The 24,304-nt window shown below is 47.1% G+C and overlaps 1 protein-coding gene across 1 annotated transcript; it reads left to right on the top strand.

Moving 5' to 3' along the window:
- Positions 1–3,603: 3,603 nt before the first annotated feature.
- Positions 3,604–15,922, top strand: LOC140215379 (uncharacterized). Its single transcript, XM_072285967.1, has 5 exons — positions 3,604–3,756; positions 8,119–8,297; positions 11,145–11,264; positions 14,351–14,476; positions 15,855–15,922. Exons 1-5 carry the CDS (start codon positions 3,617–3,619, stop codon positions 15,866–15,868), a joined length of 579 nt encoding a protein of 192 aa, XP_072142068.1. The 5' UTR covers positions 3,604–3,616; the 3' UTR covers positions 15,869–15,922.
- Positions 15,923–24,304: the final 8,382 nt, after the last annotated feature.

The raw sequence follows: 24,304 nt of genomic DNA, 5'->3' as shown, positions 1-24,304 counted from the left end.
AGAAAAAAGAGAACGAGAAAGTGGTGTTTGGAATAATATTTCTTATACTGAGTGATTACTGTATGTACTACCATTCTCGGTTTTTCGAGTCTTGCACTTAAAATGCTGCTACGAATCTTACATTGACACTAACGAACCACGAAACCCCGCGCCCTCAGCTGTCACCCGGCGTAAAAGCCACGACATTTTTAGATTAGATTATGGATTTTAAAGTGCCAAACCACTTTCGGATTATGAGGCACGCCGTAGTGGGGGACTCCAGAAATTTGGACCACTTGGTCTTCTATAACGTGCACGTAAATCTAAGTACACGGGTGTTTTCGCATTTCGCCCCCATCGAAATGTGGCCGCCGTGGCCGGGATTCGATCAGGTGACCTCGTGCTTAGCAGCCCAACACCATAGCCACTAAGCAACCACGGCGGGTCCACGACGTTGTTACTTTGGACCTAGGATCGTCTAAGTCTTGAAACGTGCCCTTACTGGCGCAAAAGGCATCCTGCACTAATTCTTACTGGCCCTAAATTCATAATAAAAGCGTAAAAATACTTATTGAGATTGAGGTCAGGCAGTCAGAGACAATCTCTCTAACGCTACCCACTGTTTACTATGTTAACCTGTTCAAGGTAATATATCCCCTTCAGTCACGAATTATGATTGAATGTCGATACATGTGTGAGACATATGTGGTGCTCGAGACTACACTGAAAGCAAACCAAAGTGGTAGAATGACTCATTGAGCATTTTATGATGAATCATTATAACTGCCGAGTAACTAAATATTTGTATATTGTAAAGTCAGTGATGCTATTTTTCGTCATAAAAATGATTAAAGCCCCCATTCGAATTACACGCACAAGTTATTCATTGGCCTCAAGCATTTCATGTAAGAAAAAAAAAAATGTGTTTCAAGGTTGCTAATGACATGCACCACGTCAAGCTACACGTAAAACATGGTAGTGCCTCCACCAAAGCGGTACTCTGTAACGACACATACCATTCAGAAGCAAAATGGAACCAACTTAGGTTATCAGTATGCTCAATTTGCCCTAAGCTTAATGTTTGTGCTCTATTCCTTGCTACGTACCACTGCACAGAAATGGCGAAAGTAGGTCACGTCCACAAATGTGGATGCCGTGACGGAAGGGGATATTGGAAAGAATGCGGAGTGAGATTCAACGGGGAATATCTCAGCAATATACGGTTGAAATTGTCCTATGCTAAACAAGTGATCATCCTATGATGGGTACCTGGCCACTGTGGCACAAAAGGCAATGGAGCTGCTGACGAGAAAGCTACCTCAGTAGCTTTTAGCGACACGGACAAAAACATACCCATCCCAGCAACAGATCTTAAACCATACTTGCGTCACAAGCTGAAACTCAACTGGCAGAAACAGTGGAATACTCAGATATCCAATAAACTGCACTTGATCAGACCCAAATTAGGACATTGGATATCGGAGAAAACACCAAGGTATAGCGAAGTGCTCCGTTGCCGAAAAAGAATAGGACGCACTTATGGCACTCACTCTTACCTCTTGACTGGGGGGTATCCTCCGACTTGTGGTAAGTGCGGCAAAAATCTCACAGTCCTGCAGGATCTTATTACATGCCCTGCATTAGAAGCACAGAGGAAAAAGTATTTCACTTCTGCATATCGCGAAAATTTACCTCCTCACCCGACGTTTTTCCTTAGCAATGAACCGCTTTTTAATCTGAAATTGGTCCGAGAGTTTTTAGCAGAAACAGACTCTGAAAATCATTTGGCCAGGTAATTTTTAGCACACGTATAACAGCCGTTGTACTCAAGGGATTTCTTGAAGCTATAGTGTCATTGTTATGTTATGTTGCATCATGTTGTTAACGAAACCCCGTTGCCATAGCCCCCATCACTACCTAGTCAGTGTCATTATTTTAGCACCTATATATTTTACACCATTTACAGCGACAGGTTTTAGGCCCTTTTACAGCCACGTCACATATACCATGAGGAATTCATTGTCCACGCCATTCACAATACATCGTTAACATGACCAATTGTCATGGCGCTCTATGGCCATACCTGGCCCTAGCGCCAGAAAACACCACACATCATCGAAGACATTGTCCTATTCAGTAACGACGGGGATAACTTGGAACAAATGACTGATGACCTTAGTAGAGATAGTGGGGAAGTTATGGTTGAAGATTAATATGGCAGAATACAAAGGCAATGTTGCTGGCAAGGAAGCGAGAATTCCTGAATTGCAGTCAGCCTCTAGAATGTGTGCCAGAGTTCGTTTACCTTGGTAAATTGCCTAAAAGTGGCGGCAGGCATTACCAAATCATGACCGGGAGCTTACCGCTATCCCCGAAAAGAAAATTTCAGGTGTAACGTTCAGAGACAGGAAGATGGCGGTGTGGATTACAGAGCATACAGGGGAACCCGACATTCCAGTCGACACTGAAAGGAAAAATATGGAGCTTGGCCCGCCATGTAATGCGTGGGGCTGACAGTTACATTATTAAACGTTATTAACTTATTATACAGTTACATCATTAGATATTATTACACTATTACTTTATTAGTTTAATATTAGAGTTATACAATGGGTGCCAAGGTAAGCGCAGTCGAGGACGCCATAGAATAAGGAGGTGCGATGGAGGGAGGAAATTTGCAGGCGCATCTTGGAATAGGCTATAGCTCTAGAAAGCGGTAATTGGAACGAGAGGCCTTTGTGCTGCGGTGGACATAAAGATCAGCTCATGATGATTACGTTGGTGACGAAGATCGCACTATGAAATTTCGCAAGCATACAATGGTGTCGCGGGACAGGCGGTAAAATATCGAACAGGCTGCCACTAGAAGCAAAACTAGCAGGGCTTTTAGGGAACTCATTGCGAATGTTACACTGCTGTCGCATGAAAAAAAAAAGGCTTTTTTTTTTTTTATTTTTGACAGCACCATTCCTTGGATGGACGAACGGAACTACAACGCCCATATTTCTTTCCTTCTTTGAGCATCTGCATTTCCCTCTACGCCCCAGCCTACTGCCCACTGCAGGGAGCCTTCATTTCCTTCAGGAAAATTGCTTGAAGCTGGGCTAACTACGCATCAATTGAGCTATTACAGCGTAACTGCCCGAATGCCAATTGTCGCAAAAAATTTGAATAAAAATTAGTTCTATTGATAATGTATTAGTTACAGAGAAGGCAGGAAAGGCGCAGTCCGTTATTATATAGGCGAAATATGAAGGGATGCATCAAAAACGTGTCTTTCATACTGAAACTGTAAACACCCCCCCCCCCCCCCCCCCCCAGCTGCATCTCGCCAGAAGTGACGTAGAACCCAGACTGTGCCTTAAGTGAACCATCGGGGCTTCTCTCTACTTCCCTCGCATAGTGTATGCTACGTCACCTCCGGCTTATTTTGTAGTTTCGCGACTCACCCTTAGGGGTGCCTGTCATCTGCTACGGGGCTTTTGATTATCGGTGTACTTGCTTGTCTTACGGCTTTCTAGCAATTCTTTAGCTTCATCAGCTATTATTATTTAGCATGTTGAGCTTGTGGGAGATTTCCCAGCTGTTGGCAGTCGTTTCACGGGCTGTCATGTCTTCCCAGGGTCACATTTACGCCATGGGAGGTTCTGACGGCCGGAACTGTACCGACACGGTGGAGCGGTACGACGTGGAGAGAAACCAGTGGTCCATGGTGGCCAGCATGAACGACGTCCGCAGTGACGCCAGCGCCGCCGTAGCTGCAGGACGTATCTACATGTGAGGTCGTTTTCGAATTCCCTTTCTTCACAATCACTTTGTGGGGAGTGAAGACTCACTCATAGAATCACTGAATCGATTGATCAATTTATGACTCGGTGCAAGCTGTGTGACACTTGCCTATGCTATCGAACGGCGCTCGTTTCAAATTTCCTAATAGACTACACCAATGGATGACTGTTGTGATGATGATTGTTACATCTGCGTAGCGTGAAATCACTCAATCTAATTCGGTTTTTCTATATAAAGGGCTACCTAGAATTTCGCCTATCTCTCCTTCAGTTTATTGTCGTCATTCCTTCTGCGTTTCGCGCACAGCGTGCGAAAGTGCCACAGACGCTGATCATGTTGTTTTAAACTGTCACAGTATACATCTAGCGGTAAATGTGGGAGCAGTTAGCCTGCTCAAGGATTTGGGCTTCGAGGGTAGCCAGGGGAAGATAAATAAATTCGGTGTGGGGGCTAAGCGATGGCTGGAAGGTTGCTGGGGTGTCGTTGCGCTGAAATTGAAGTGATGTTCGGACTTAAATTCTCCTTGGTCCTCTGATTATTTTTATTTCTCAGCTTGCTTATTTTTTTATTTCTTAAGCCGTCATGTTATTAGCATGTACGTTTTCTCACTTCTAGGATTGACGTCCTATGCGGGTTATCATGTACTTGCGCGGCACACCGCTAGAGGTGCCTGCATGCTATCTGCTAAGGAACGGGCTGTTAATTATCTCCGTGGCTGCTCTCTTTACGGCTTCGGGCAATTATTCTTTACTACATTTACTTGGCATTTGGCTGAAAGGGACCAAGAAATGATTTTGACGATTGTGTACAAACGTACTGAGTCGTTAGGTTAGGTCCTTCTAATAATTAGGTGACGCATTTAAGCGGTCCGAGAAAAGCGTATAATTTATTATAACATTTTAAGTATGTGCAGCGCTTCCGATTGCAGCGGCGCCGCTCCCTCGAGTTTTCAGTCATTCCATCCCAATGGGCGCATTTAGTTATTTATTTAGAATATACTGCAGGCCTTGTAGTGGCCCTTGCAGGAGGGGCAGAAGTACAGGAAAAAATAATAAGGAAATGCAAGAGTATGTGAGTAGCAAAACAGAAATAAGAATTACATTGGAATGATTGCAGGAAAATAAAAAATAACAATTTCAGAAACACTGCAACAAAACAAGATATAAAAGCAAACTACATTTTTCAGCTGTCGCATGGTCAGGTGTCAACGCATTCAATGCTTTCAGTGTTAATAAGAAGTGATATGGGCAAGTTATTCCATTCGGTTATTGGGCGAGGAAACAAGGAATACTTAAAGGTGTTGGTCCTGGCAAAATACGGAGTTAATGACTTGGCATGCCGGTGCCTTGTAAATCGCCCTGTTAGTGGTTGTATGTATTGCTGGGGATTAATAGATAGCTGATTATTCTGAAGCAGATAGAGGAACTTAATCCTTTGAATTTTCCTTCGCAATTTTAGTGTTTGTATATTATTCATTTTCATTAACTTTGAGGGTGAGTCAGTTGGACGGTATTTAGAAAATATAAAGCGTACAGCTTTTCGCTGAATTCTTTCTAATGCATCGATGTTACGTTTCGTGTACGTGTGATGAAGTGACTTGTCAATCAACACAGCTGTATTTCGCGATAATAGAACCATCTGTATAAGATTATGATAATAGATAACGCTGCTGCGCTTCAGCCTGCTACGCTGTTGCTGCGACAGATCCCTTGGTCATTGGCTTAGATACACCTGTGTGTTCGTGTAGGCGCGTTCTTGCAAGCTGTTACGTACAGGGTCTGGCCCCGTCCGTGAAAGGAATCCACATCGGTTGGTGGCAGAAAACAGACTGAGTTTATTCTCTACAAAAGACGCAGACGAGAGCCGCATGTGTTCAAGGGGGGCAAACTCTCGGTCCCTGTCCGGTGGCCGAGATGCTGGGGGTGACTGAGAATTCTTGGAACTCGACTCAGGGCGGGGTCGCTTCCTGTTTCTTCCGCGCTGGTGCTTCTTCCAGCCGAGGAGCGGTGGTGCGTCGCTTGTACACAACACAAGCTTTCGCTAGCACAGCTACAAAAAATGTGCCATCGCGCCGGACACAACCGAGTACAAAGCGATGTAGGTTGTCTCAACGTTATGCAGTAGCAATAAACAAACAAAGAAGCGGCACAGGCAAGATGACTGCACAGTGTTCCAAAGGTGGGTCACCAAGTCAACGCCACACATGCAGCACAGAACGTGACAGTGCAATAGTCGCATTTTCGCCATGGCGTGGAAGCTTCAACCTACATCGACAAAAAGATGCCAGTGTCGTCTGCTGTTTGCGATAGTTGCCGACTTCGAACAGCTTTGCTCTGCACACGGCCGAACGGTTGCCAGCTTTCAACAGACGTCGCATCCCCAAATCGGAGTGCGGATGCCGGCACATGTGAACCGCTCGAGCTGATAAAAACAATAACTAATAAAAGAACAAACGTAATAACAAAATCCTGGCCCGGCGTGAAGTTTAGTTGGTCGCGAGCACATGAGGCTGACAACTCGCTGTTGCATGTTGCCAGTCGCTGGTTGCCTGTTTTGGACAACCAGAGGGCGCATGCGAACCGCACGGCACCATGCGGTTTCAGCGTAAATGCAATTTTGCGGCCTATCGCGACGACCGCCCGCTTTTCACAAACCGCCCGCGTGCGGTGCGGCTGGCGGCGATGGGCGGCTCGAGCGTAAATCGCCCCTAAATGGCGCGCCCGGTCGCGAAGTGTGCAGTTGCTACTTGTTCTCTCCGCTTTCTTCCTTCGTGCGTGCCAGATTGAGCCACGATCGTCGGATTCCCCCCCCCCCCCCCCTCGTCTGCTTTCCCTCGCACGTACAGCATACGACGAGCGGCGACGGTGTTATCGCCCTTGGACTTATACGGAACATCACGGTGACGCCGACGACGACAGCAGAAATGCGGCAGGAGTGTCTATATATCTGCTGTCGCAATAAACATAACAGAAAGAAAATACATAACGACATTCTATCACGACACTCATGCACCTCCGGCACACAGCAAGTGTTGTTTGCTTGTGTTACTACGCTTGGGCTTGCTTTTGACGCGATCTGTGCGATGAGTGTTTGTCTCTCCCTTTCTTTTCGCGAGCTCCATGGATCGCCCTTGCTACGTTGTGGTCTGTAAATATTGCGAACGCTAACATGTCAAGGTGCGGCGCAGTGCTCCTCTGCAAGGCCACATGCGAGCGGAGTGGCTGCGACGCATGGGGCTGTCAGTATCCGATCAACGCCAGCATCTACGCGTTTGCGGCTGTCACGCCACGCCGGAGGTTTACTACTGCTATAGAGGTTAGCGTGTCGGACTGGGCGTGTTACGAAATGTGCGGAGGCGCAAACGTGAACGGCATGCACCGTGCCGTTCACGTTCACCTGGTGCCAGAGAGTTCAACCAACAGACCTAATGTAGCAGTAACTGAAGTCTACTACTACTCTATAGCAGTAACCAAGTGTATTCTACGTTGGCTGCTGGTGTACATGTGGGACAGGAGCGTAACCACGAACACATTGTCTTCTTAGATGTTTAAAATGTTTAGTACTTGGTTACACTAATACCAGTGCTGTGTCTGGCTGCTTAAGCTCTGTGCCATCAAGTGGCTGGGCCGTGCAGGCCGATAAGGCCGCTCACGTACGTCTACTGCGTCTACGCTAAAGCTCGCTCATCACAGCGGTAGTAGTACAGAGGGTATTTAACAAAACGCCCAGCTCGCCTGTGGTTATTGGAATGGGGACACGCTCTACACTGCGACAGAACACTCGCAACGCACGCTGCTTGGAAAGCTCTCGCTGGGGATCGACGGCCAGGCGGCTCGCGGAGAGGTTGGAGAGGCTTCGCGCGGTTGCTCCAGGACAACCGGAACTAGACAAGACGTCGTCGCGTCATGACGCAGAGCCAGTGAAGGCGGAGCCTAGCCCCGATCACTCGGCGAACGAGTTGAGGAGAAAACGCATGGCTAGGCAGCAGGCTAACTTGTAATCGTGCGTAGCTATCTTAATATGAGACGCTTCACTTAAATTGTGGCGCGATGGTTTTGTTGTAGCTGTACCGAGCCCGTGCTGGTGGGCGAGTTGTTTATACATGATTACAACGACGGCGGCGAATGAAACAACGGACGAAGTACCCTACACGTCTACGAAATTTGCCTGAGCCGTTTTAGGGACCCTTTAGTGGGGCGTGGTGTCCTTTCCTCACTCACCTTTAAAGGAGTAGTATCCTCAATATTCACGTATAGAAGAGATAGAGATCCGTAGGGGAGATTTCTAATCATAGTGTATGCTTAACTATGATGATGATGATTATTACCATTACCATATTCTCACCTGCAGCGTGGGAGGCTTCACGGGTCGCGCTATTCTCGACACCGTCGAGTGCTACGACCCGTCGACCGATGTTTGGACCCGGCTGCAAGCCATCTCCTCGCCCCGACGTGGCCTCATGGTGGTCGCCGACAATGAGACGCTGTACATCATGGGCGGCTTTGACGGCACCCACACTCGCTGTTCCAGTATGCTTTTATTTGTTCTAAATCGTTACCGCGCTAAGCATCGTTTTCGTCATGTGTCAACGCAGCATCGATGTTATTGAAAATTCGCTCTGGGCAAAATGCACCCACTTTCGCAGACATTCGGCATGGTGCGGCTACATTCCATGAGGCTCGTTGTTTTAATGTTGTTTCCTACCGCTAATCTTAGTCCCATCGATGTAAATGTTTGGCATACCGTTATTTTTCCATCATAATATTATCATTTAGAACAAGTTACCGTGAATTAGGACACATTTATTTTTATTTAAGTTAAGACGAGCAACAGGGGCGGCAAAATTTCCGGGTCCTTTCTGGCCAATCCGCACGTCTCCGGTATTCCTTCGCCGACCATAATAAAGGTGCTCTGAAATACTTTTGGGAATATGTTTAATGAACCCGTCCAGTCGCCTATACTATGCCCTCATAAACAAACCGAGCCACAAGTTACTCCCGCGGAATACTTTTGAGCGCACGCAATTGTCTAGAAAGATTGTTTGCGTTTTCCTTTAGGGACGTAATCGCTGCGTATTTTGGCCGTACATTCTGACTAATCAATAAACACGACGGCTATAGGCCAGGCTTGATTAAACGTTATGACTAAGTTTGATAGGCTTTATTATCGGGCAAGTCTCTCACCTTTTAATATATGTGCTGCAGGACCTCTATAACGGGATACTCAAGCTTTTTGTCTTTTCTCCATTCAATTGGTATTTACAGAATTAAGTATTGCGTGAAGATCCAGATGGCGTCACCACCCCTATTATATATTTCAGTCATGTCTAGTTTAGCGATCGTCCTCTTGCTGTTAAGAGTGTCAGTTTTTAACTGTCGCGAAAGCTGAATCTTCGAATATAAAAATTGTGGGGTTTTACGTGCCAAAACCACTTTCTGATTATGAGGCACGCCGTAGTGGAGGGCTCCGGAAATTTCGACCACCTGGGGTTCTTTAACGTGCACCTAAATCTAAGTACACGGGTGTTTTCGCATTTCGCCCCCATAATCTTCGAATATAGGTCAACCGATTAGGCCGAATTATACCGATAGATTATTTCTCTAGAAGTCTATCATAGTTTTTTGTGTGCCGATATGCGACTTTTTTGCATAGAAAATAGCCACCGTTGGTCCCTTGCTGCTCCTCGGTTTGAATCGCCCGCTTCAAGTGACGTAATCCCCATATGACCTCACTCCTGTGCCACTCAAGGCCCGTTCACACTACACGAAATATCCGGCGAGCGAAGCGGATTCGGCCGCTTTTGACGCCGAGGAGGGCGGAAAGCGGCGCGGTGAAGGTAATCGGTCCAGGACCCATTTTTCCCGCTTTCGCCGCCGCCGGAAGTTGCCTTTTGACGTCACAACCCGTCTAATCTCAATATGGCAGCCAGCATGTCTGAGCGACCGGCCTTCTTCGTGGAAACGGCGGAATACAAGCAGAGGCAACAAAAGCCCGCGAACGAGAGGCACACACGTGAACTCTCGTCTCGTTCGCGAAGTCACGAAACCAAAAAAGAAACTGCCTCGAGATGTCACTGTCGTCGCGGAAAGGCTTGAAGCGGCGGCGGATCCTCCGTTGCACGCGTCAACAGATGAGAACACGCTCTCTTTTTTCCGGCGAACGAATTCGCTTCGCTCGCCGAATTTTTGTAGTAGTGTGAACGAGCCTTAAGTGAATCAGCCAGCGCTGGCGTCACATGAGGTGTACCAGAGTCAAAAATAGATTGCGCCACTTCAATTTTCCTTTGTTGCTATTTCCTCGATTACGAAAGTTGTGCTCGCGCTACGAATGGTGAATTGCTTTTTAGAGAGGCCTAATTTTTCAATATAGCTGTATTTTGGTGTCCTATTAGGTGCAAACAATATTGAGACCCGAACTGAATATCTGTATGATAGGAGCCTGAATGTGCCTTTTTAATAAACTGTATCATATCACAGACAAATCTCGGTACAACAGATAAGCGTCAACTGACGATTTCACTTGAGAGTGCTGACTTCTGATTGAGGTTAGGGCTCTCCTGCGGGTTCAGTTGTTGTGGTCGGCGGTGATGGAGGGGAGGTTGCGAGCAGTGACGATGGGGGAAAAGGGCTGCGCCCAGAGGAAGGAGGCGAGAGAAACGAGAGTTTCGTTCGGCCATTGGTTGACGCCAGTAATACGTCAGAGTGAGGAGAGGACGCGTAGCGGCGACGATTGGTTGGCGCATGCGATGACGTAATTAAGCCGCCTCAACCGCAAGGATCACGTTTCCCAAAGATTTTGCATCGGCCGGCTTAACCACGAACAATCGAGAGTTACAGCTCAGCGGGCCAGCGTAGGCGCCAGTGCGCATGCGCGGAACAACTTGCGCAGTGGCGCCTACGCTGGCTCGCTAAGCTGTAACTCTCTAATGTGACGAGGGCGGCGACGCTCGCTCGACGCCGAAGTCTGCCCATGCCAGATCACATCGTCGACGCACGAAATGTCTGGTACAGCATGAAAGCCGGCAGACGTCCACCGCTTAACGCCGAAAATCGTCGGGAACTTGTTCCTTGTTGTTGGGCCTTAAAGTGGAGACACCTCGTGCACTGAGGGAGGAGGAGGGGTGGCATGGAGCACCGGCACTCCGGTCGGCCGCATCGGCGGAATAGATGCGAAAGTTATCTTGCGCCGCTTCCAGCAATGCAGGAGACCTGCATAATTTTTGTAATTCTGTTTATCGCAAAGGGCGTAAAGAAACTCGAGCTCTGCGCTGTACCGTCTTTACGCTATGTCGATTTATTCTTATTTTTCTCGACCCTGAAGCCGAGCCAAGCATTCTGACTCGTTCCTATTGGCACTTTTTATTCACCGTTTTTCAGTGGAGAAGTTCGACGTGAGGACAGCGAGGTTCTCACAGTTACCCGGCTTGCCTGAGGCCATGAGCAACTTCGCCGCCGTCCTGCTTGAAGGTTGCATCTACACCATAGGGGGTGTCACACGTAAGACCGGCCAACGGGTCTGTTGAGATCGCGCGCAGTGTTGCCAACCAGTGTGTGTGAATATCCTAATATGCCCCCTACGAAAATTCACAGGTGTCCGCGTTTGAGCCCGTGGGATCGTCTCTATGTACGATACAAAAAGCAGCAGTAATGTCATTGATTTATTTGTCGTGCCATGCTGAAAAGCATGGCTTGGGAGTTCTCTTGATTTCAGGGGTGTTACGCACCATAAACCAAAATCTTATTAGGAGGCAGACAGTAGGCAGGAACTTCGGACTCGTTTTGCCCACATGGTGCCCCATAAGGTGTACCTAAAATTTGTAAACGAGCGTTTTTGGCCCGCAATGAATTGCGGGCGCCGTAGCCGGAATTCAAACCGCCACTTGAAGCTCCTCAGCTCAACGCCACATTGTCACTAAGCAACTTCGGGGTATTTATTTATTTATTTATTTATTACAGTTACCCTCAATGTAAAATTAAATTAGAGGGGGGAGAGGTTATTATGAATTAGGGAGTAAAATCATTTTGCAGTTGCTGCTTGTTGAATATTCGATTTGAGAGAACAAAAAGTTCTATAATGAACAGGAGTCTACAAATACAACATAAAATATATAACGACGATTATTTCCTTACTATTCAGCTAGGTATGACATCCAAGACTGCATGGTCATCTAGAATAGGTGCAATTGATGCGTGGAGGCGATTGCATTCGTTTGACGGGCATGATGTCTGACAATGATGGAACACCGACCGAACACTGCGTTCGAGTCTGCGGAAAATGTATTGCGGGGAAGGATTGGCTGCTTGCATAAATCAGGCGGCTAGTATACTTGATGAAAAAGTCGGTAACGAGATTATTTGGTGCGGTATTCTAAAGATGTCATGGGCAGCTGCGATGTAAAGATGTAGGAATGTGCACCGTGGAGCATGACGCAAGGTCATACACATGCTGCATGTGATGGGTTGACGGAAATACATTGAAGAAGTTTAACATGTGACAGCTAAATAATGGCATTTCTAGAATATAGCATCGATCTCGCTTGTCGAGAATTATCTTCCGCTTTAGCCGCAGTTGGATTTTTCGCATTAAGATGCACTATGCAGAGAAGCCTGCACTCACTGCCGTATTAAGGCGTCGCTCATTTATGAGGCGCGTGTTAGCCATGGACTTTGGCATGGCGACAACAAGCGTCATTTGCTCCAACTTGCGAGTCGGGCTGTTCTATTTTGTTTACGATTCACTTGGCAGGGTGCTATCCTGTTTCCCCCGAAGAACTGGTTGAGCGAGTTCAAATAATTTACTGCGAACGCACTCATTTTTCCGACTGCCCAACAACATTCGTGTTTAACTCCTGCAATGCGCTGCACATTAACCTATAATGACAACGAATGGTATGACGACGATACCGGCGGTGGGGAACCGGCGACGACGCCTTGACGACCACACTTGATCGGCCGACATTCGATAGAGCGAAGAGCTGTCATTGCTAGGGGAACGATGAAAGTGCAGCTACGCTGTAAACCCCGCTGCTGACGACTGCTAGGTGGCGCTATACTGCGGGCGCCTCTAAAAGCCCATAAACTTCGTAAAGTAGTGACACTCTCCTCCTCTGCCTTCACTCCTCCTCGTTCTCCTTTCTTTCACGCTCCCTCCTCGACCGTGGCGTCGCCTACACTGCTCGAACGGAGCAACGGCGCCAACATGTGCTCCTCGCCACTGCGTAGACGCTTCTCGAGCAAAAATGGCGCTGATGCACGACGCGAGGGCCCACGTGATGCTATTAGACCAATAGCGACGCGGCGTCGGCCTTGGCCAGAGCTCGCGAGGAGGAAGCGGCATTCTTCAAAGCGTGGCGGTACTTTACGAAGTTTTAAGGGGTTTTAGGTGCCTCTTGCTTTCCGCGGCTTCCGAGATGGGTGCGCAGGCGCCACTACCCGCAGTCCCTTGCAGCGCGCACAAGGCTATCCGCACAGACTTACTGCCACGCACTAGAGGCGCCCCATAGCTCTGTTCCTAACGTGTCCTGTACTTAATAATTGGCGCAAGGGGACACGTTAAAATCTCGGTGATGGTGGTGCGCGGTGTTCGTATTTGTTGAACGGGAGTTCGCGTTTAGAATAATGGTTACGAAAACGAAGATGGCTACATAATACCGGACTATAGATCGTTGCGTCATTGTGGCGAGTGCAGGTGCTATACAGGGCTAGCAAAGCATATATTTTCGTGATGGCAATTTTATCGCAACTCGAAGCGCGTTTTCTCTGGCACCATCGTCGTCGCCGTGCACAGAACAGAGGGCGCGTCCCGCGTGGAGGTATAAAAAGAATGTCCACAGGTGAGAGCGTTGTGCGCTTGGCGCTACTCGATAATTTTTGCAGAGGAAACAAGGTTGCGCAATGTACGATGCACAATCCGCAGACGCACCAACATACCGTGGTGCATACACTGGTGGAACGCACAGCATACGTCAAGCTGACGAACGCCGTTTTTTTTTTTTTCGGCGGTGTCGAATCGAGCGCTCTCGATGGGTGACGCCCGCAACGCCGCTGGCGGAGCTCCTCATCAGACCAGCGTTGAGAAGCACCCATTTCTGAGACACAACAGCAGCTTCCCGGCGTGCTGTGTCAGATCGACACATCGCCACCGCGTATCGGTAGCCCACCGTTAGAGGAGCATGAACACGACGATAAATCTGCCAGTGATCCGCAAGGACAGGCGGACGTAGCGAACTGACTTAACTGATGTAGCGGGAAAGCTGAGTTTGTTGTTGTCAATGTGCGTGTTGTGCACGACAGTTTGTTCCTGGACCTTCGTTTCAACATGGCATCACGCACTAGAGGGTTTGCGGCGGAACACTGCCTATGCTTTGACGCGCACCGTAGTTATGACTGTTCAGAAAAGAGATTTTGGCACGTGAAACCCAATAATTTAATTTTAATTCAGTTCTGACTGTGTGCTACGAGGCGATGGTCCACGTATTGTCGAAAGCACCTTATTAGCGACATCGAATGTACAAATAAATCCTAAGCCTTTTTTCCTTCCTAGCCAAATATCTGTTGCACCGCACTTCTTTATCCCCTATCAGAAGTGACAACTACAGAGATCGTCAGGCGCTACGACATCGCCTCCGAGAGGTGGTACAGGGCATCAAAGGTCCCAAAGAGCTGCAGCGCGTCCGCCGCCTGCGTCATTGAAGACGTCGCCAACCCTGGTAGGTCTCATCGCTGTGATGGCCATAATGGTCACCCTTGTTATCTGGCGTACCATATTAATCTTTAAGGTGTAATTTGGAAGAATTAGGGAGCAGGTAACCGAGTATAGATAGACCATGCAGCGGGGTGGACAACAGAAATGGAAAATCGCTCCTCGTAATGGTGGAAGTGCGATTGAAGATTTCCATTAGTCAAAGCGTTGGCAAAAAGACGACGATGACGGCACGACGGCCGAATTAAACGCGTTGCAATCATGTTGCAAAACACGTACATGACGCTCACGGGGCGGACCCGTTGCATTTATGGTAGCTGTGTTTAGCTTAGTCACAAGGCAGACTGCCACGCTTCAAGCAGCTTTTCGTTTCGAAACCGCGGGTACACAGTTGTCGTTGTAAAACGGTACCACGCTGCGAGTTGTCCGCATATCCAGTGGCACACTTCCAGTGACCTAAGATGGCGAGAAATTGGGTCAATGAAGAGCAGTACCTATTCAGTGAATTCGTGGTGGAATTCGTTAAACGGTGGGCTGCTATGCTTTAGGTACCCGTGAGACGTAGGTCCGATGCCGCCTAGCAAACGAGTTTCTTTTTTTTTTCTTTTTAGAGAAGCGGTCTGGGAAGACGGTTACATAGCAAAAGGGTCGCAGAGAAAAATTGCGTGAAAATTGGTAATCGCACTAAGAAGTGAATTATGTGCTTGAATGGCTTTCTTTGCCCCTATAGCTTTCGCCCGTTTTCGTGTCCGGTGGTGCATGGTCTATCACCGGCTACGCAAAATGTGTGTGCTCTTGTGCAGCCGGCTTGAGGAGTGCGAGATCTCTCTCTTACCGCAAAATATATATATATACATTGTGTAAACAGAGACGCGCTATTTTGTGCAATTATTGCACGAGCACGGCTCAAAGGGGTGCGTTAGTCGCTGTACGTGCTGTCCCACCATAGCGCTGGGGCGAAACTGTGGATGCCGCTCCTCTTCTCTCGCCACCCTCTCCCCACGTGACATCTGCGGGAGAGGAGGATGTCAGTCACTTTCTCCACCCAGGCCGTCCGCTGGAGACAACGCAGATGATATGAATCGGTGGCTGCAGATCTTCTGGCTAAGAGTTCTGTCTTCTACGGAATTACGCAATAAAGCAACAAAAGCTACCTAAATATTGTCGCGGCAATCAATATTATCCTTCAAGCGCATCATTAATTTCGGAAGGTGAATTGATTTGTAGAAAGGCTCAGTTATTCGCTCACATCTATCATCGTGAACGGCTTCAGGCCAATTTCTCACTGTGTCTTGTTCGTCGCAAGCGTTCATTCAATCTGTTTTCTTATCAGCTAAATAACATTTGTCTGCTTTTCTTGCCCTCTCTGATTACTTTTCCGGTAGCCGCCTGGGTATAGGCCGCCCTGCCAGGGTCTGCCAGGGTCTGCCAGGGCCGCCCTGCCAGCTACCAGGGTCTGAAAAGCAAGACGTGTGTTGGGCCGGAAACTAGCGCAAGGTGGCTGGCAGAATAAAAGACAACTGAGAAAAAACAAAATAATTGTGTGAATCTTTTTTAACAAAATACCCGTACGAAAGAATGAAATAAAAATTCCAGTAGCAACCACTCATAATGATTGTCAAAGTTTCCTTCTTGGAAATTGGTTGTACAATTTCGTTGAATACTGCTTATATAGACAGAGCAGGTAATTCGATATAATGCAGTACACTGAATAACGAAACATGGACAACGTGTGGCACATCTATGAATTGGGTGACTTTACCACATCAGCACACCAATTGACAGCACCGCGTGACCACGCAACGCAACTTATACGACTGCAGGCTATACCGTCTCCAGTATGGGCCCAGTTTTCATTGCAGCACTTTCGAGATTGGCCTAGTTGAATATGCCTCCAATGTCCTTTCATTTTACTGAGACACTGAAATAGCAGACTCACCAAAAGTAGGGGAGAAGGGGGATGAAAACCTCGATTTCACAAATTAAGCGCTCGTTGACTCTTATGTGTTGAGTCACCGGTACATTTGTATGGAAAGAGAAACTGAGAGGCGAATGTTTAATGAGAGGTAAAGCGAAGAGCTTGGCCGGAGTATCATGTCTCAGGCCTGCTACTTCACATTGGAGTAAAAGGTAAGGGGAGAACGCAGGTAAGAAGAAAAGAATGAGGACCGACGATGAAAAACGACTTAGCCATATGCGCCTGCCATCCCATCAGTGTTCCTGAAGAGTGCGCGTGGAGGCACAGAGAGAGAGCGAGAGAGACAAAGGTTTATTCTTTTTGGGGTGACACGCCTTCCTCGTATAGAGTGAAAGGGCCCCATTGGGGGGGGGGGGGGGGTCTCGCGCCGCACCACGTGCCCGCTGTATAAGCCTTCGCTGCTCCGGCCGGTCTGAGCTGGTCAGTGCAGTATCTCGGGAGAAAGGTGAGGATAAAGGTATGTGATGGTAGCCCAGAGGGTGCGGGCATTCTCATGTGCAGTGATACAATGTAGGCCACACAGGGATGGAAGTGCTGCGCCAATTGTTCCATCATGCGCAAACCACTGAGCTGCGCGAATTTGCGTGCACCTAAACATTGACTTCGAATGAAGTCGAGAAATGTTGTTCGGATGTTCGTGTTCAATGACAAACCGTACAGCCGTGTGTTGGCTAGCATTTAGCCCCACAAGCCGAGCTAAATCAATCCGTTACAACGTCGGCGTCCTTGAAGTGTGGGTGTGTTTGGAGGCGCCTTGTAACTTGGCCGCAGGAAAACGAAACTCCTTTGGATACAACGCATTACGAACGCTTTAAATAAGTCTTACGCTTTTGCGTAATATTCGCACCATCTAAAGATGATTTGAACTGGCTCTATTTAAATGGGGCAGTCGGTAAAGAACGCTGCAGTTTCAGCTGAGGGAATAGGTCGTGTGATCTGTCGTTACATATGTTAGGGCTGGTTTGCGCTCCCTATTGGTAAATCTGCATCGATTAAGGCTAACACCATGCGTGTAACGCTAAAATACATTTCGCCCCTGCACCACAGGATCGTAGTACGGCTTGCTGACAAATGAGCTGCTTGCTTTTTCGAAACTTCTTGACCAAAATAGGCAACATCAATTGTACTCGTCACTCAAATTTTCACTCAGGGAACTCTATACTCTGCAAAACCGAAGATGTAAAACAGGTTCAAGTCTATGGCCAAATGACGGCCGTAAAAGGTCGAAGAATACGTGAACGACTGAAATTGCGTTGGTGCCAATCGTGTTCAGGACGCGACTTGCACAGACCCAGTCCGAAAGTTTGTTATTCAAAACAATGGTCACCATTTTGAAGTTACCCTAAGGGAGCTCTAATATTCGAGCTTGCGCAAAATATTGGTCGGTGATGCTGGTAGGAAAGCCCTAAACACTTTTTTCCATTTATTCCTTTCATAAATGTCACAGTTTCATTTTCTTCTCGACAAGCCATTTGGAAAACTGGGAAACATGCAATGACCAACAAAATACCTTCGCATTTATTCTGTGGCAATCTTCTATGGCAAAATAATGTCACCAAGAGTTGAAAAAATAACTGAGGACATTACGCGGACAGCTTTCACTGTATGTTGATGGGTATCGTTCATGGTTGTCACAGTCAGATGTATTCGCGTACAATGAACAAGAAATACTGATTAGCTAACTTTATGAACTTACTTAATCGGCGAGATCTCAGTGAAAAAGCTGTAGAGGATGTAGAAACGTAAGCGATAATTGGATTTAAAGCCAACCTAGGATTTGCATTATCTAATATCTTTGTCCAATGAGTGAGGTAATAAATGTTAGCTAATTAAGCTTAAATATTAGTTGCTTGTATTAACAAAAGCCTAGCGACCTGCAGTGGGAGCTGTTCGCGTAAATGCCTTCGTTTCTTTTTCTTGGCCACATTTAGTTGCCATGTCCGGTATGTCATTTAATAGTGATTTCTGAGGAACGAAGCAGGGTTTCCTTTGCCGAGCGTGTGACAGTTTTTTTTTCTTTTAGTGAACGTTTTTCCATCTTGATTGCTTCCGCAGAACTGATTCACGGTAACCTAATAGTGTTCTGCAAAGTCAAATACAGAACATCTTTACTTGATTTGTCTGTACTTCACTAATGTTCAGCCTTACCTAGTATGCTCCAAAACGCATACATTCTGCTCCAAAGGAAACGATTCCTGCACGAAACCTGCTCCAATGCGCCAAATTCTCTGCTCCCAGAGCTGCTCCATAGCTTCATTGGTCGCTTCCATCCCTGGCCATAGTATGAGGGATATTGTGTGGAGTGGAGGAGGTGTAGGTAAAGAAGGGAATGAATTTGTTTGTAATTATCGCCACGCGACGGAATCTTCTCCTTTATGGAAATGGTATTGTGGTGAGAAGTGTCTTCTGCTAAGTATGTAATGTGTTAGCGTTTAAGTGCAGTTCAGTGATTCTGTCGGTGCGTCGTCTGGTTTAGATTGCTCTTTCAATGGCGCCCAGTTAGCGAGCTCTCGGTCTACTGCTTTAGCGCATTCTCAAGCTGTCTCTTTGCGGCTTTTTCCTCACTTTCCTGCTTTGTTCAATGGGAAATAAAGCTTCATTCATTCATTCTTTACCATGGAGAGAGGCGTGTATGAGTGTCCAGGCGACACGCACCCTGTGTAACGCTGTGGGTTGTAATGATGTAAGGATACTTTGTGTGTAAGGTGTCGCCAAATAATTTGCCAAAGTCCTGCAAGCGGTTTTCCAATCAGTGACCGCTGTGATTGATAGGTCTGGTTCCCGTATGGTGAAAGCGTGTATCACGGCCAGGGTGACAGAGGCCTCCTGCACCGCGCCACTGTCAACACGGATGATCGAGGCCGAAGCCCCCACAGAGTGTGTTATCTTGTACGACTATGCACAGGGTACTATGCCTATGGGTACCGGGCCACGTCGGTGTATAGGGCTGGTGCGTCCGATGTGCCTTCGCCAAAGACTTGGGCGAGGGCTCGAGCTCTTGCCTACGTCAGGCCTTTGTGACGGTTAGGGTAGACACTCTGGAGTTGCTTGTCAGTGAAGTCTTCAAGGAATTACCGCCTCTTGTAGCAAGACGGCTAGAAGGTGTCCGCATACACCAAGCCCAAGATGGAGCCAGCTCTGTGGTCATGACGTACTGCATGAAAAGATGACCAGACAAAAATAAGGTGCTTCTGAAGATCGCTCAATTTTGGAAGGCTAGAGTCAGATTGAGCATATGCGACAGCATCCTTTGGCTGGACTGACGACTTGTCATTTCTTCAGCTTTACGCCAGGGCAGTTTCGCCCGCTTACACGAAGGAGATAGGGGAATGCGCCGCAGCCAAGAATGGGCCAGGGAGCCTGTTTGTTGGCCCAGCTGCAAGATGCATGTTGAGCATATGTTGACCCTGTGTGCCATATGCGCCAAGACTCGAGTTCAGTGTTCTGAGCATATGTTGCCAACGGTTATGCCCGACAGGCCATGGCAGCATATTGGCATCGATCTGTTTCAACTTTAAGGGCGCGGTTACATCCTGATTGTTGATTATTATTCCAGGTTTCCCGAAGTAGTCTCTGTAGGGTCCACCACCGCACCAACAGCCATCTCGCCAATCAAGAGCTACTTTGCGCATTTCGGCAAACCAGACATTGTCCAGACAGAACGCCGACCAAAATTTCCATCAAACCAATTCGCAGAGTTTGCGCGGTCATGCGGCTACTGTCACGAGACCAGCACCAGGAGGTACCCCTCCAGCAATGGTGAAGCAGAGCGCGTGGTGCGCACGGTGAAGGACGTGCTCTTAAATGGCCCTGATCCCTACATCGCCCAGTCCCAACAGCATTTCAACGGCTCAAGTCCCGTTAGGAAGGGAATTAGTCTCCCGAGACTGCCGAATGAACTAGTGCCATCATTACCATGCCACGCGAGTTTCAGTAAAAAGGACTCGTGGAACAAGGTGTGGCAAGCGATGACCTACAATCGCCATCATGCTTCAAGTCTGCTGGCCCCCCTGAGTCCCGGAGGCTACGTATCGATCACCGATACATGCTGCAATGCTGAAGTACTCTCACAGGCTCAGCGTCCACGGTCCCACCTTGTTCAAACCTCCAGAAGCGTCCTTCAGCGTAATCGTGGATACCTGGTACTTCATTCATTGGGAGCGACCCCAGCTCAACTGGCAGCTCCTCCACCTGCCCCTCCCGAGATCATGCAGCCTGCACCTCGAGACGATTCAACGCAGCCAGAAGTAACGCCGCAGGAAATGTTGACACAGACTTGCGGTAGTCGTATAGTGAAAGTCCACCGCCACGGTTGAGCTTCTAGGGACCTATTATTGGATTGCAGCGCGAAGTGACATAGACAGAAACTAGAAGCAGACAGGACGAGCGCTCGTCCTGTCTGCGTCTAGTCTCTGTCTGTGTCACTTCGCGCTACAACCCAAGAATATGTTACAGTACCAACTCACCGAACTCTGTATCGTTTTGCATTCTAGGGACCTGCCCCATAAAATGTGGAAACGAGGGATGTAGAGGTCACCACATGTATGCCTTGCAGCAAATGGCCATAAGGTGGTGCTACATTCCACGGAAAGCGCCATGTATATAATGGGCTTTGGGGAGAGGAAATAAGGATATTGTTTTTTGGTGTCACTTGCCAGTGTTCCCCCTCGTCCCCCGGCTCCTGCACTGAAAAGTGTGGTGCATTTTTCGTCTAATAAAAAAAAAAGAAAATTTGTCTGTTATGTCAGATATTAGTTTACATTGCTGTAAGAAACAATGTTGTGTCAGCTTCTCCTCTACTGCTGTTGTCCTGTGTATTTTTATGACTTTTAAGAAGTATATTATTTGAGGTCATTAAGAAGGGGCAACAGCCACAGCCAGTAGCCATCTTATCCAGCACATAATGTGTGAGACAAATCGTAACAGGTACTTTGGATTTTATGCCTAATAATCCTGACTTAGTGCCTTCTGTTTATTATTTAGAAGGGTTAAGCGACCACCGTGTGATACACTATATTTGTTCCCTTCAGTCGAAGCAACGAATGTCTTCAACAAAAATAATTTGTAATTAGGCCAAAGCAGGTTATGGCGCCATTATTGCTCTACCTGAAATTTTCACTGAAAACTGTCAATATCGGAATCGTTACGTCGGAGTGTCGATGTGAACTGGGCAATTTTCAAAAATAAGATGTTGTCACGTATTGATAAATACGTGCCCACTCGCTCTATTCATGCTGCTTTTCACTCTCCTTGGTTCAGGTCATCACTCCTTCGTTTACGAAATAAAAGAAGTGCTCAGTATGTGTCTACCGCGTGTCAGACAATCAGGGATGGAGGGGAGCGCGATGGTTTTCCGAAAATTACTCAAAATCATTCCTGTTGTCACAGTGCTCCCACACCCGACACATGAACGCCGAGAACGAATGCATTGTTGCCATGCAATAGCCTTTACCACCACCCAACCCATGCAGATCTAGTAGTGGGGTGTGCAGGGTCTGACTACAGTAAAGGTGAAGCTATATTAAATGGGAACAATGCTTCATTCTGGTAGTCTGGGGCCGAAAGTATTTTAGCTTCAATATACCTTTTCCACACATTTGCAATGACTTAAACAACTAGTAAAATATATTAGCAATAACTTTGCGCTCCACTCTCACAGAAGTGTTGGAACAGTTTGGACGGCGAAACGTGCGTCGTTCAAACTGTTGAACACTTCTGTAAAAGGGGAGTACAGAGTTCTCGCGAACAAATGATGTGCACCAGCTTTGAACAACATGAGGAAGCAGTTGCTAAAACAAGAATGTGCTCAGTGCCCGTACGGGGTGTCTGTATATTTCGCAAGTTGTTTGTTGGCCCAACTGCCCATACTTGACCGTGGTAGTCCTACCTACTCGGACCTTTACAAGCACAAGCATGCGGTCGTGCGCACGGAAAACAGACGACAATCGAAGCTGCGTTTTCTACATGTGCTCACTAATACCCTGATGTCCAGAGTGAGCTAATCATGGGAACTATAGTACATCGCATAGGGATATTGCCGCACTCCCGTCAGTGCTTTCTCACGAGCCCAGCTTGTTCTGTAAACGAGGTGACACGTTGAATGTCCGCCACATGATATCTTGAAATGCTCCTTGCCGTTCTATTTTAGCCTTTGTTTAGTCATGCAGTAGGGTTATTACCACGGGTAAGAACGCTCATTTGGTTCAACAAACAGTTTGCTAAATATTCGAGCGTCGACTGCCTTGAAAGACACTCTCCGACACACCCTCCTACAAACACGCAAAAAAAAAGAAGGAAAAAAAAGGAAGAAACCTTGCCGAGAGACCCGTCTGTGCAATTATTTCAATAATTAGATGGGAATGATTCCTTTCTCTACCGACTAGAACTGAGAAGGCCGCTGACACGCATCACGTTTGCTTATTAGTTCTCGAAAAGGACAAAAATACGTTAACCGACGATTACGACACTCCATAATGCGAGATTTGAGCGCATATCTATACACGTTTTCATTTCGCGTGTCAATGTTTTGTATTATGATTATATAGGTACACGGTTTTTATTAGAAAGAGAACGCTGTGAGTAGCGTGCTTTGTTTTCGTACAGAAGACGCGCGCCGCTCTGGCGCCATATCGTAACCATCGTCGCCACACAGCCCGTCTTGCACGGGCTATACATAGAGAAGATAAAAGAAGATCATATATAAAGAAGATAACTACGCAAGATATTGACAACTGAAGATTCAACATCGAAGTGCGTAAGCTTGATAACAAGCAGTGAGTGGCTCAGTACCTCAAAAGCTTTGCTGCGGTCACAGTAAGGGCTATCAGCGTGCCCTCTCTCAATGGGCGACGCGTCATGAAACTTGCTAGACTTTCCAGACAGAGAGAAATACATGTTCATGCGGAATCAAGAAATATTCACACTAAACAATATGCAGAAACCATCGACTACTGAATAATCTGCACGCTGGGACACCCTGGGACACCGTATATATATATATATATTTAGGGTGTCCCAGGGTGTCCAGCTGTCATATACATATACATATATATATATATATATATATATATATATATATATATATATATATATATATATATATATATATATATATATATATATATATATATATATGAGTGAAGCGATGAATCACTGCAGGAACCGGCAGTGAAACAGGTCAGGAAATAGAAGGACGTAGCAACATTCACCAATTCACGAGCACGTAGCTTCACGCTCAGGTGCCTCGTGAAGCAGCATGCTGTGCCGAAAATCTTGGTCGAACGAGGGTGGTGATCGTCATATGCAGTGCTTCACGGAAAGGCATGCAGCAGGACAATATCTTTCCTGTTGCTCATGTCATATCAACCAATTAATCGCGATGAAATCATTGATAAGAAAAAACTGAAAGTTAGAATTTGCCCTCCACAAGGCACTACTGGTAATAAAATCACCTCCGGCGCTGGTCGAATGGGTGCAACAGTTCTACAGTTAACCTGCTGAGAGAAGGGGAGGGGTGTACACGGGACATTAAGCATTTGTTGCGACGCCGGCAATGCCGTTGTTGGCGTTCCCCACCGCGTCTCGCCTACAGTTGGAGTAGTCATTGCCTCGCGTGCTGCCCGGTCCCATGTCGCCTCTGCGTATAGTTAGAACCCCTTGCGAGGAGCTCGAGCGCGTTGCTGAACGTCAATGTGAATCCTTCGCATTCGGGCGAAACTGCCAGTTTTTTTTTTTTTTTAATGCTGCGTATGATTAAAGAAGACGCCACTTATTTTTCCATTGGCAGAAAAGGGTGCATTAAATCGTTTTCGAAATCAAAGTTGGCTGCCGTGCAAGGCACTTTTCCAACCAAGAAAC

Source organism: Dermacentor andersoni, chromosome 1, assembly GCF_023375885.2.
Source record: "Dermacentor andersoni chromosome 1, qqDerAnde1_hic_scaffold, whole genome shotgun sequence".
NCBI lineage: Eukaryota > Metazoa > Arthropoda > Arachnida > Ixodida > Ixodidae > Dermacentor > Dermacentor andersoni.
The sequence above is the reverse complement of the archived record's forward strand: the minus strand, read 5'-3'. Positions and strand labels throughout refer to the sequence as shown.